The sequence below is a fragment of the Bubalus bubalis genome, chromosome 21 (assembly GCF_019923935.1).
Source record: "Bubalus bubalis isolate 160015118507 breed Murrah chromosome 21, NDDB_SH_1, whole genome shotgun sequence".
NCBI lineage: Eukaryota > Metazoa > Chordata > Mammalia > Artiodactyla > Bovidae > Bubalus > Bubalus bubalis.
The window spans coordinates 15996627-16010828 of NC_059177.1; the positions used below are offsets into that span (position 1 = coordinate 15996627).

Consider the following 14202-nt stretch of genomic DNA (forward strand, 5'->3'; position numbering starts at 1 on the left):
GAAAGAGGGCACAGAGGGAGCCTACCTCAACATAATAAAGGTCATATATGACAAACCCACAACAAACATCATTCTCAAAGGTGAAAAACTGAAAGCATTTCCTCTGAGATCAAGAACAAGACAAGGATGTCCACTCCTGCCACGTTTATTCAACATTGTTTTGGAAGTCCTAGCCACAGCAATCAGAGAAGAAAAAGAATCCAAATTGAAAAGAAGAAGTAAAACTGTAACTGTTTGCGGATGACATGATACTCTGCCACCAGAAAATTAGGGCTAGTGAAAGAATGTGGTGAAATTACTGGATAGAAAATTAGTGCATAGAAATCTCTTGCATTCCCATACACAAGCAACAAAAGATAAGAAAGAGATATTAAGAAAACAATCCTATTTATCACTTCAACAAAAATAATAAAATACCTAGGAATAAACTGTCCTAAGGAAACAAAAGACTTGTACTCAGAAAACCATAAGATATTGAGAAAAGAAATCAAAGACAACACAAACAGATGGAGAAACATACAATGTTCTTGGAGTAGATGAATCAATATTGTCAAAATGATTATACTCCCCAAAACAATCTACAGATTCAATACAATCCCTATCAAATTACCAATGGCATTTTTCAGAGAATTAAGACAAAAAAATTTACAATTTTTCTGGAAACACAAAAGAGCCCAAATAGCTAAAGTAATCCTGAGAAAGAACAATGGAGTTGGAGCAATCAGACTCCCTTACTTCAGACTGTACTACAAACTACAGTCATCAAGACAATGTGATACTGGCACAAAAATAGAAATATAGATAATTTGAACAGGAGAGAAAGCCCAGAAATAAACTCAGGCATCTATGGTAATGACAGTAATCTATGACAAAGAGGCAATAATACACAATGGAGAAAAGACAGTCTCTTCAGTAAGTGGTGCTGAGAAAACTGGGCAGCTACATGTAAAAGAATGAAATTAGAACACTCCCTAACACTACACACAAAAATAAACTCAAAATGGCTTAAAGACCTAACTGGAAGGCTGGACACCATAAAACTCTTAGAAGAAAATTGAAGCAGAAGACTCCTTGACACACAGCACAAACTTTTTTGACCTGTCTCCTAGAGTAATGAAAATAAAAACAAAAATAAATAAATGAGACCCAATGAAACTTAAAAGCTTTTGTATAGCAAAGGAAACCATAAACAAGACAAAAAGACAGCCCTCAGATGGGAGAAAATATTTGCAAATGAAGCAACTGACAAAGGATTAATCTCCAAAATAAACAAACTGCTCATGCAGCTCAATATCAAAACAACAAACAACCCAATAAAAAAGATGAGTGGAAGACCTAAATAGACTTTTCTCCAAAGAGAACATACAGATAGCCAAGAGGCACATGAAAAGATGCTCAACATCACAAATTATTAGAAAACTGCAAATCAAAACTACAATGTAATATCAACTCACACCAGTCAGAATGCCGATCATCAAAAAAATCTACAAACAATAAACGCTGGAGAAGGTGCAGAGAAAAGGGAACCTTCTTACACTGTTAGTGGGAATGTAAATTGATAAAGCCACTATGGAGATCACTATAGAGGGTCCTTAAAAAACTAAAAATAGAATTATCATATGACCCAGCAATCCCACTACTGGGCACATACTCTGAGAAAACCATAATTCAAAATGACACATGCACCCCAATATTCACTGAAGCACTATTCACACTAGCCAGGACAAGGAAGCAGTCTAAATGGTCATCAGCATAGGAATGGATAAAGATGTGGTACATATAGATGATGGGATATTACTCAGCCATAAAAAGAATGAAAGTGTGCCACTTGCAGAGACATAGGTAGACCTAGAGACTGTCATACAAAATGAAGTCAGAAAGAGAAAACAAGTATCGTATATTAACACATATATGTGGAATCTAGAAAAACTGTACCGATGAACCTATTTGCAAAACAGAAATAGAGACAGACACATAGAGAACAAATGTATGGACACCAAGTGGGGAAGACGGGGGATGAATTGGGAGACTAGGATTTACATATACACACTATTATGTATTAAACAGATAACTAATGAGAATCTATTGTAAAGCACGGGGCAGAGGGGGAAGAAGGTACAATCTGTGTATAGCACATATATAAACTCAACCTTCAAAATGCATTCCAATATACACTGCTGCTGCTAAGTCGCTTCAGTCGTGTCCGACTCTTAGCGACCCCATGGACTGCAGCCCACCAGGCTCCTCCGTCCATGGGGTTTTCCAGGCAAGAGTAGGTGCAGACAAATATTGTTTGATTCCACTTATATGAGGTACCTGAATAGTCAAATTCATAGTCAGAAAGAACACTGGTAGATGCTGGTGGATGGAATGGAGACGAGGAATAGGGGTTTGGTGTTTAATACGGACAGAGCTCCAGTTTAGGAAGGTGAAAAATTTGGGAGATAGATGACGGTGAGAGTTGTGCTTAGTCTCTCAGTCGTTTCTGGCTCTATGTGACCCCTTGGACTGCAGCCTGCCGGGCTCCTCTGTCCATGGGATTCTCCAGGCAAGAATAGTGGAGTGGGTTGCCATGCCCTCCTCCAGGGGATCTTCCCAACCCAGAGATCGAATCTGCATCTCCTGCCATGGCAGGTGGATTCTTAACCACTGAGCCACCTGGGAAGCCGATGAATGTACTTAGTGCCAAAATACACAGTTAAATATGGTGAAAATAGTATGTTTTATATTATGTGACTTATGCCACATTTTTTTTAGTAAAGCACATTTTTTTTAAATGCCACAGGGGGAAATGACAAGCCTGCCATCAGACTACACAAACAGGTAGTTTTCAAGGGTGCTGCTCCTAGAAACACGAATGCTGCTAAAATCTGCCAAGTCACCCTCAGCCATTCACAGCTCCAGAACCAGGAGCAGAGTGGTTTCTATGCTTCCTGCTGTTTAGCCTCCTGCAAATGGTTTGCATCAGGAAAGATGGACAGGAACCCAGTTGGCAAGATAAACTAAAAATGCAGCTCCACACGTTCACCCTTCACAGTCCAGACAGGGAAGAGAGCGCTGGAGAAGGTCGGTGGGGCCGAGGACCCACAGAACACCTCCTGGGCTGGAGAGCAACATACCTGTTGGCATCATCAGAAGGCACGCTCTCACTGGCGTCAGATGTCTCTCCCTCCCAGAGGTGACGAGGTAGAGGGCAGGGACACTAAGCTTGGTTCTGTCAACAAGGCTGAAGTCCCACCCCTGCCAGAGAACATTCCTGTGACCTTGGGCAAGTAAGCTGACTTCTCTGAGCCTCAGCAACCTCGTATGTAAAGCTCAGGTAGGACCAGACCAGAGATTTTCAAGCAGTGTTCTGAGGAACCCTAAGGTACCACAACCCCATCAGGGGTTACTAGCAATTAGGGAGAGAAGAGGAAACCAGGCCCACCTGAATTAAGAGTAATCCAACCGTTATCTGATTCCCCTTTGACTGTTTTCCAGGATTTTCTCTGAAGCTTAAAAATAAAAGTTTGAAAATCTCACGCCTCGAAGATCTTTAAGGCCCTTTTCTACCCCTATCTTTTGTAAGTCTATGGGGCTTGAATCAAAGCCTAGGTCCTGCCTCGTAGAGGTGTGTGACCTTGGGAAGCTACCTAACATTTCTTACTCTCTTCTCATCTGTAAAACACCTCATCACTTAGTGGTTATCTGTGATGTGTCGGGTGATTTGCAAACATTCCTAAGTCCATACCCATCCCTCTAAGAGACACACCATCAATACCCCCACTTTATAGCCAAGGAAACTGAGGCTCAGAGAGGCTGAGCAACAAACTGCATTACTCATCCGGCGAATGGCTTTATATATATCAGGCTCCAATATTCATATTGTCTCTGCTCTGCTGTCTGCCCGTTATAGAGTGGTGTGAACAAGAAATGAAACTATAAATGCAAAACGTTTTACGAAAATACAAATCATGATGCAACCATAAAGAATTATAACTTGGTTTCAGAATCAGAGTTATTTTGCACTAGCGAACCTAAACCCCCTTTCACAGGGAAGGTTACCTAGCTCCACAGCCAAAGCTGTCCTCGACCACAGTGGGACACTTGTGCAAGGAGAGCTACCATGGCCAGTGGCGGAAGCTGGGGGCAAGGCCAGTGGGTCAGGAGTAGTGCATGAACTGAGTCTAGAACAAATGCTGGACAAGGATTGCAAATTCTGTCAAAAGTGGGTTTGAATTAGCTCCTCTATTTACAAGTCTTGTGGCCTAAAAGTAAGTTATCTTCTTTGCCTTGGTTAGTTCATAGAGAAAATGGGGATGAAATGTGTTTAACTAGCAGTAAAGTTTGAGGGAAGAAGTCTTTATACAAGACCTCCCTCAGGATTTCCCTGGTGGTCCAATGGTTAAGACTCCCCTTTCCAACCCAGGCAGTGTGGGTTCCATCCCTGGTTGGGGAACGAAGTCTCACATGTCCCATGGCCAAAAAACCAGAACAGAAGCAATACAAGTTCAATAAAAGCCTTTCAAAAAACGATCCACATTAAAAAAAAAAATCTTAAAAAGAGACCTCCCTCACTTCTGATATCAGTTGGAAGAGTTCATAAAACCACCCACAAGCTCGATAATTCGTTGAGAGAATCTTCAGAACTCATCGAAAACTATTATACTCCCAGTTTATTACAGGGAAAAGATACAGGTTAAAATTAGCCCAAGGAAGAGACTGAGGGAAGAGTCTGGAAGGGAGTCTAATTGTGGAGCTTCTGAGTGTCTTCTCTTCATGGACTCCTGGATGCTGGTACCTCTTTGCACCCACAACGTGTAACAATGCACGCGGAGCACTGCCAGCCAGGGAAGGTCACCCAAGGCTTTGGTGTCCAAGGCAATGTTTGGAGCTGATCACTACTGCCCAGATGGCTGATCTGTAGTCCCCAGCCCCTCCCAAGAGTCCAATACCTTTAGTCTCCAGTTCTTCTAGAAATCAGAACTCATAATGCACAGCCCAAAGCCTTCATCATAAGTCACGCTGTTAGGGACTTTCCTGGTGGCGCAGAGGATAAGAATCTGCCTGCCAATGCAGGGGACATAGGTGCAATCTCTGGTCTGGGAAGATTCCACATGCCATGGAGCAGCTAAGCCCAAGTGACACAACTACTGAGCCCACATTCTAGAACCCATGAGCGCCAACTACTGAGCCTGCAATGTTGCAACCGCTGAAGCCCACACATCTAGAGCCTGTGCTCTGCAACAAGGGAAGCCACCACAATGAGAAGCCCGAGCACCACAACTAAAGAAGTAGCCCCTGCTCTCCACAACTAGAGAAAGCCGGTGTGCGGCAATGGAGACTCAGAGTAGCCAAAACTAAACAAATACAGCGGTGTGTACATGTCAAAAAGATTAAATCACACTGTTAGACTATCTGGTAACCAGAGCCTCCAGGCAAACAAAGACACTCCCACAGACAGGACATTCCGGGGCCTGAGAGACCAGCTTCTGTAAGCCAAGGCAGAGCCCAGACCACTTGGTGGGAAAGGTTGATTCTTCTCTACACAAGATAACACTTCCTATTTCATGGGGTCATCGTGAGGATTGAGCGACAGAACACGAGTTGACCAGCCCATGTATGCAATCTCAAAATTCCAAATGCTCTGAAAACTGGAGTTTTAACAAAAATCATTTAGAGGGAAACTTACATTGCAGCTAGCGGGAATCGTTACACATTTTCCTACTGAAATATCACTGTGTGTGATCTGCTGGACAGTGCCACAACCCCCCCCCCCCCCCACAACCCTGCCCACCCCGCCCTGGGGGTATAATGGTAGAGTGAGCACCTACACATTTTGCACTTTCTAAACTCAAAAATGCACCTGGCCCTGAGGGACTTGGACAAGACCTTGTGAGCTGTAAATGTATTAACAGGTACTAGTAACAGCCCCTAGCATATAATAACTGCTCATTAAATGCAAACTTTAATATTTCTCCTCAGACAAATACAAAAGTAGTAAAGGAAGAACACACCACCAAAGTGGTCAAGCCCACTGATTTAATATCCCTTTGGCAAAATTTTATCCCAATTTAAATTATCACAAGCAAATTCCAGGAGTGTATGTGGTGAAAATTAAATTCTTTTTTTAGACCACACCATGGAGAAGACTCTTGAGAGTCCCTTGGACTGCAATGAGATCCAACCAGTCCATTCTGAAGGAGATCAGCCCTGGGATTTCTTTGGAAGGAATGATGCTAAAGCTGAAACTCCAGTACTTTGGCCACCTCATGCGAAGAGTTGACTCATTGGAAAAGACTGATGCTGGGAGGGATTGGGGGCAGGAGGAGAAGGGGACGACAGAGGATGAGATGGCCAGATGGCATCACCGACTCAATGGACATGAGTCTGAGTGAACTCCGGGAGTTGGTGATGGACAGGGAGGCCTGGCATGCTGTAATTCATGGGGTCGCAAAGAGTCAGACACGACTGAGCGACTGAACTGAACTGATCTGATGCAGTATGTGGGATCCCAGTTCCCTGATCAGGGATCAAACCTGTACACCTTGCATTGGGAGTGTGGAGCCCAATCAATGGACTACCAGGAAAGCCCTGAAAATAAATTCTGTAGAAGATTTATCTTGTGTTTATTATCATAAGTATTATATATTATATGCTTTGACATAGTAAGTAAAAATTAAACATAGTCGTGGCACAGTTAAGCAGGGCTTGCTGAGGGTGGGAGAGCAGAGACAGTACCATGGCAGTTTGGAGGATCTGCCATGGGCTTTCAGCCTTTTGTGTACACTGACAAATTCTTGCTGTGTGTTTCCTTCTGAACATCCTGAAACTTGCCACCTGGGGAATTTCTTCGGACTTCCTACCAACTTTTAGACAATTCAGTTTCTTAATGAAGTACCAATTAAGTAATGCCATTATCGTTTTTCCCACTCTAGAACCTTTAGTCAAGCCTATTTGTGTCAAAACACTTGTGCCTGAAATCAGAGAAGCAAATTAGGATTTAAAATGTCAAAGAAGAAAGGAAAATTCACAAGAGCCCACTCACACCACAAGCAGGGAGGGAAACCGAACCACCCTGGGAACAGACCTTTCCACGTGCATAGCTCCACCACACTGAGTCATTATTGGAGCCAGCTGAAATGAGTGGATAGACACAGAGACTGTCTCATCACAGGACCACAGCCTCTGATTGCCAAGCCCCCAGTCCAAAGGGCTCTGGAGAGAGAGAGATCTGTATATAACTCACTTGGTTACAAACCTTGCCCTGGACTAATGAGAGGCTATTTTTAGTCTTTATGCTACTCTATATGAATATTCATGGGTTTGGCTGGAGAAATATTAATGTGTTTGATGACAGGGTGCTTCCCAAGGCTCCACTGGGAGTGTTAAGTAATATGATCCACATGCTGAATTGCCTTCCTAAAAAAATCCAAAAAATTATGAATTCAGAAATTCATCAAGTTTTTGGATAAGGGATTATAAACTTACATTGCACAAAATCCCAACAGGTAGGTGTTATCTTCACTTTAAGGATAATAAACAGAGATTTAAGTAACTTGCCCAAGGTCATACAATAAGCAACAAAATATAATACACTTTGATAAAACAACTATGTCAATTGCAACTTCCAATGGCTGCAGTTTTTTTGCAAAATCCAACAAGGTTTTGCATGACATCATCATGGAGCTGATACCTGAAGGTAGTCAGAAAATTATGAAGAGATGTTTTGCCGTTGGCAAAGTTATGCTGTTAAGATTTTAGACCAGCCTCCAGAGAGCCTTCTATTTCCAATTTCAAGGAAACCATGCCCTCTGACTTTAAGGACATACATTTCTTCTCATCCTTTAAAAGCAGAGGAATTTGATAAAGAAGTTGCCCGGTGAAGGAAAAAAAAAAAAAAGCCCACTAGACTGAAATCAAAACAAATCATTTTTTGCATATTAATCAGGCTCCTGATTGAAACTATGCTTGCTACTTCGAGAGAGGAATATTAAAAGTAAAGCGTTGCTAATTTAAGCACAACTTATTTTAAAAGATGTACCTAGAAACAGCCACATGGGAGAATCACTTAGGCTGTATCAATCACCCACTTCATTTGATGGGATCTGCCTGGGTTGCAAGCCCCAATGACATGACATTTGCCTCATCCCTATGGGTAGAGAATGACGTCAGCCATTCCCTATAATGTGCAGGGCTCTGGTTTTCAAGTATCCATGCCAACTTACTCCTGCCTCCCAAATGAGCAAGGGGAGTCCAGAGGGAAGACCCTGATCTGGAGTTAAAATGACTATCGAGGAGCTGCCACCAAGCTTGAGCCCCATCCTTATGGAGTTGGAAGGCCACCTCTCCCAGGGAGGTGTTCCCATAAGAGCAGTTTCTGTAGGACTTCTACCAACTAGTTGGCTCACTAGTCAACCTCATCTGTAGCAGACTGCTGTAGCTCTCCCCCTCTCATACCTATACCCATAGCTCTCTTGGAAAGACTGTGCTGGGGCTATGAGGGCAATTTTGTTTACACACACTGGCAGTTTATCCACTGAAGCAACCATCAGTCCATACAGAACTAATGTAAGAATACAGAGGCTCAACTCTCTCGCCTCCTGCAGAATTAAGGCTCCAGAGGTCCTCTGTGGGATCAGGTCAAGGCTGTGACTCCGCCTGAACTTGCCCCTTTCTGGTCTGCTTCTCCTTGTTTGTCAGCTGTTTCCCACTCCCTTACTGACCTCTCCTGGAACCTCACTAAAAAAGTCACTGCTTCTGGGTTATCCCACCTATGACCATTGTACCCAAAGCTCTGAGATTTCAGCATAGATAGTACATGTTACACTTTAAAGTGAGTAACAGAGAACTCCCTGGTGGTCCAGTGACTAAGACACCACGCTCCCAATGCAGGGGGCCTGGGTTCAATCCCTGGTCAGGAAACTAGATTCCACATGCCACAACTAAGAATCTGTATCTCACAATGAAAGATCCTGTGTACCACAGCTAAGACCTAGCAGGGCAGTGTCCAACTCTTTGCGACTCCATGAACTGTAGCCCAGAAGGCTCCTCTGTCTATTTAGTTCTCCAGGCAAGAATACTGAAGTGGGTTGCCATACCCTTCTCCAGGGGATCTTCCCAACCCAAGGATCAAACCCAGGCCTCCTGCATCAAATCTAAGACCTGGGGCAGCCAAATAAATAAGTACATTGTGAATAACCTCAAGTGAATTGTCTAGATTTCTGAAAAGGGCCTACTTACATGACAATCAACTATTCCACAGCTGAACTCATCCTTTGCCACTCTGGGGACTCATCGTTTGCCATGGGGATGAGGGAAAAGGAGAATAAGCTAGAAAAGAACAGAGAACATCACCTGGTAAGGTGTTCCTTTTCTCTCTCTACAGACCTATGGATAGCACATAAGCATATCCATGGCAGAGGGTCCTAGCTATCCCAAGGCATGGTCTCCCTTCTCCCTCACAATCGGGGAGCACAGCATGTTCAGTTACAAACTGAACATACAGCTCCCCAGCCAGCCTCCATTCCAGTTAAATAAGCTCTGGCCACTAGGTTCCAGCCAATGGGTTGTGAACATAAATGATGGGCACAACTTCTAAGACATGCCTTCTCTTCCCTGTCACCCTGCCTGGATGTAGTGGGAAGCCATGGAGATGGAGGCCATACCTGAGGAACGCAGGAAAAATATAGGATCCTGATCCTCAATATTATGGTCTTGCCCACATTGTTTCATGAGCAGAAAGAAACCTCTATCCATGTTCTGAAAGTCACCTGGGGCTCCTGTTAGAGCAATCAAATCAGTATTCTAAAGAATACATACCTTAGAGTGCAGGAGGATTATACATTTCAAACTGTGTCACGGATAAAGAGAAAAGTCTCTCTTATAGGTTGAATTTCCCACAAAAGATCCTGAGATGAGGATTTCTGCCAAAGTGACTTACAAATTATTAGAAAATATTCCCAGGAAAGACTGGTATTGAAGTTGAGGGTAAGAAGAAAAGATGGCCAAGCAATGGTGTAATATCAGATAAAGCCCCACAGTCCTCTAGGAGAGTTCTGGGACAGTATAGGTCACAAGTTATGGATAAGAGAACTGCAGAATTTACACAACCCACACTCACCAGTCAAGGGATGCTTGCAGAAGAGCTTAAATCCCCTGGCACTTTCAGATGCCCAAGCACATAAGAAGAATAGGTCCAGCAGCCTGCAGGAAGCCCTCTAACATGCAGGCACAGGTGCTGGCCGACACCATCCTTATGGCAGAAAGTGAAGAGGAACTAAAAAGCCTCTTGATGAAAGTGAAAGAGGAGAGTGAAAGTGTTGGCTTAAAGCTCAACATTCAGAAAACTAAGATCATGGCATCTGGTCCTATCACTTCATGGGAAATAGATGGGGGAACAGTGGAAACAGTGTCAGACTTTATTTTTTTGGGCTCCAAAATCACTGCAGATGGTGATTGGACCATGAAATTAGAAGATGCTTACTCCTTGGAAGGAAAGTTATGACCAACCTAGATAGTATATTCAAAAGCAGGGACATTACTTTGCCAACAAAGGTCTGTCCAGTCAAGGCTATGGTTTTTCTGGTGGTCATGTATGGATGTGAGAGTTGGACTGTGAAGAAAGCTGAGCACCAAAGAATTGCTTTTGAACTGTGGTGTTGGAGAAGACTCTTGAGAGTTCCTTGGACTGCAAGGAGATCCAACCAGTCCATCCTAAAGGAGATCAGTCCTGGGTGTTCGTTGGAAGGACTGATGCTGAAGCTGAAACTCCAATACTTTGGCCACCTCATGCGAAGAGTTGACTCATTGGAAAAGACCCTGATTCTGGGAGGGATTGGGGGCAGGAGGAGAAGGGGACGACAGAAGATGAGATGGCTGGATGGCATCACCGATTCGATGGACATGAGTTTGGGTAAACTCCAGGAGTTGGTGATGGACAGGGAGGCCTGGCGTGCTGCAATTCATGGGGTTGCAAAGAGTCGGACACAACTGAGTGACTGAACTGAACACACTGAGAAGTCAAATGCCAAAAAACAGTACCTGAATCTAAGAGGACATGGGTGGAGTGCAGACAAGACCTGCTTACAGAGGCCTTCTTGTAAATTTTTGCCAGGAACTCAAACTTAGTCATGTGATCCTTTGCATAGGAAACAACTCTCACCCTTACCTGGACATTTCTCTTGGTTATATCTTTATATTTCAAGGGTCTACAATGGCATTCTGTGGCAGCCACAATAATAGACAAGGTTTTATTTCAGAGATCTCTTTCAGTCCTAAAAGAAAGAGTAACAAATTTATAGGAGTCTCTGATGGGGCTCTTTATTACCTACTCAAGCTCAAACAACCCAGCAGCAGAAATCATCATGCTTATTCCAGAAATGACACTGTTGGGAAATGTATTGTATACCTACATAGGAACAAGCAAAGACAATTTATAATATTAAAAGACATTTAACAATGTGACCTGAGATGGACATGCGACTCAAAACAAACTAGAGCTGAAGACTGCTTGCTAGACACACACACGCACATATACCTTTTAAAATCCCATCTAACATTTATATCTATCTAACTAGAGAAGGTTATAAAGAACAGTAAGTACCAGTGATGGGGAAGACAGGCAGTCTCAGGTGCTTCTGACTGGCATGTAAAACATAACAATCCTTCACAAGGCCAATATAGGAATACATATTTAGAAACTTAAATGCATACTCTTTGGCTCTCCAAGCAAAATTCACGTTTAGGAAATTTTGGGGGTGTTTAGTTCAATGAAGTTTGATACATATATAGATTCATGTAACTACCAATACAGTGAGTGAAGTGAACGTCACTCAGTCATGTCCGACTCTTTGAGACCCCATGGACTATACAGTCCATGGAATTCTCCAGGCCAGAATACTGGAGTGGATAGCTTTTCCTTTCTCCAGCAGATCTTCCTGACCCAGGATTGAACAGGATCTCCTGCATTGCAAGCGGATTCTTTACCAACTGAGCTATCAGGGAAGCCCAATACAGTAGGGGTACTCAAAAACTCCTTTGTTTTATTTCTTTGTAGTCACTCTCTTTCCCTTATAGTCCCTAACCACCATTGATTTTTTTTCTTCAATCCCCATAGTTCATCTTTTCAAGAAGCCCCACACCACAGCTGAGGAAGCCACAAGTGCGTGCCCTAGAGCCTGTGCTCCGCAATGAGAGAAGCCACTGCAATGAGAAGCCCGTGCCCCGCAACTAACAGTAAACCCACTCGCCACAACTAGAGAAAATCTGTGTGGAACAACAAAGACCCAGCAGAGGCAATAAGTAAATTAAATGTTTTTTTAGTTTTTTTTTTTAAATAATGTCATATAAATGGAACAAAAGAGTACATAACCTTCTTTCCCAGCACAATGTTTAAGACGTATCTAAGTTCTCATCAAAAAAGCAAGAGAGATCCAGAAAAACATCTATTTCTGCTTTATTGACTATGCCAAAGCCTTTGACTGTGTGGATCACAACAAACTGTGGAAAATTCTGAAAGAGATGGGAATACCAGACCCCCTGACCTGCCTCTTGAGAAACCTGTATGCAGGTCAGGAAGCAACGGTTAGAACTGGACATGGAACAACAGACTGGTTCCAAATAGGAAAAGGAGTACGTCAAGGCTGTATATTGTCACCCTGCTTATTTAACTTATATGCAGAGTACATCATGAGAAACGCTGGGCTGGAAGAAGCACAAGCTGGAATCAAGATTGCCGGGAGAAATATCAATAACCTCAGATATGCAGATGACACCACCCTTATGGCAGAAAGTGAAGAGGAACTCAAAAGCCTCTTGATGAAGGTGAAAGAGGAGAGTGGAAAACTTGGCTTAAAGCTCAACATTCAGAAAACGAAGATCATGGCATCTGGTCCCATCACTTCATGGGAAATAGACGGGGAAACAGTGGAAACAGTGTCAGACTTTATTTTTGGGGGCTCCAAAATCACTGCAGATGGTGACTGCAGCCATGAAATTAAAAGACGCTTACTCCTTGGAAGGAAAGTTATGACCAACCTAGATAGCATATTCAAAAGCAGAGACATTACTTTGCCAACAAAGGTCCGTCTAGTCAAAGCTACGGTTTTTCTGGTGGTCATGTATGGATGTGAGAGTTGGACTGTGAAGAAAGCTGAGTGCCGAAGAATTGATGCTTCTGAACTGTGGTGTTGGAGAAGACTCTTGAGAGTCCCTTGGACTGCAAGGAGATCCAACCAGTCCATTCTGAGGAGATCAGCCCTGGGATTTCTTTGGAGGGAATGATGCTAAAGCTGAAACTCCAGTACTTTGGCCACCTCATGCGAAGAGTTGACTCAATGGAAAAGACTCTGATGCTGGGAGGGGTTGGTGGCAGGAGGAGAAGGAGATGACAGAGGATGAGATGGCTGGATGGCATCACTGACTCAATGGACGTGAGTCTGAGTGAACTCCAGGAGTTGGTGATGGACAGGGAGGCCTGGCATGCTGCGATTCATGGGGTCGCAAAGGTTGGACACGACTGAGCGACTGAACTGAACTGAAGTTGTTGTGTTTATCAGCAACTTGTTTCTTCTTATTGCTGAGATTATTCCATTGCCAGACCTGCCTGTGAGTGCTTGAGGGTCTCTGGTGGAGGTGTGGGTCAGCAGTGGCCTGCCATGGGGACAGGGGCACTGGCAGCAGCAGTCCTGGGAGGCGTGGCGTGTGGCCTAAGTCCTCTTGGAGGAGGTCGCCATTAGCCCTACCATAGAGCTGCCCGGTGGGCGATCCACAAACTGGAGACCAATTATACCAAAGAAATTCTTCCACTAATGAGAAGATTATAGGCCCCACAACAGACTTCCCAACCTGGGGATCCAGCAAAGGGACTAGGAATCCCCAGGGAATCTGACTTTGAAGGTGAGCAGGTTTTGATTACAGAACTTCCACAGGACTGGGGGAAACAAACTCTAGGAGGGCATTAACAAAACCTTGTGCACACCAGGACCCAGGGGAAAGGAGCAGTGACCCCAAAAGAGACTGAGCCAGACTTGCCTGTGAGTGTCCAGCAGTCTCAGGTGGAGTTGTGGGTTGACAGCGGCCTGCTGCAGGGTCAGGGACACTGAATACAATGATGCTAGGAGCCACGGGGCATGCTGGCATAAATCCTCTTGGAGGAGGTCACCATGAGTCCTACCATAGAGATTGAAGACTACTGGGTGGAAGCACAGCCCCACTCATCAG

The 14202-nt window shown here is 43.8% G+C and overlaps 1 protein-coding gene across 10 annotated transcripts in view; it reads right to left on the minus strand.

The window, feature by feature from the left end:
• Positions 1-14202, minus strand: part of LOC123465257 — a 207168-nt gene that overhangs the window by 39757 nt on the left and 153209 nt on the right. For 4 of the 10 annotated variants that reach the window (XM_045163928.1, XM_045163927.1, XR_006640429.1 and 1 more), the window contains one exon: positions 9223-9312. The exons of 4 other annotated variants lie outside the window; for them this stretch is intronic. In XM_045163928.1, the coding sequence (XP_045019863.1) occupies positions 9234-9312 (79 nt within the window). In that variant the 3' untranslated portion in view covers positions 9223-9233. Of the gene's footprint in view, positions 1-6994; positions 7402-9222; positions 9313-11149; positions 11256-14202 lie in introns of those variants that run through there. 2 more of the 10 variants (XR_006640426.1, XM_045163929.1) reach the window with 2 other exon arrangements.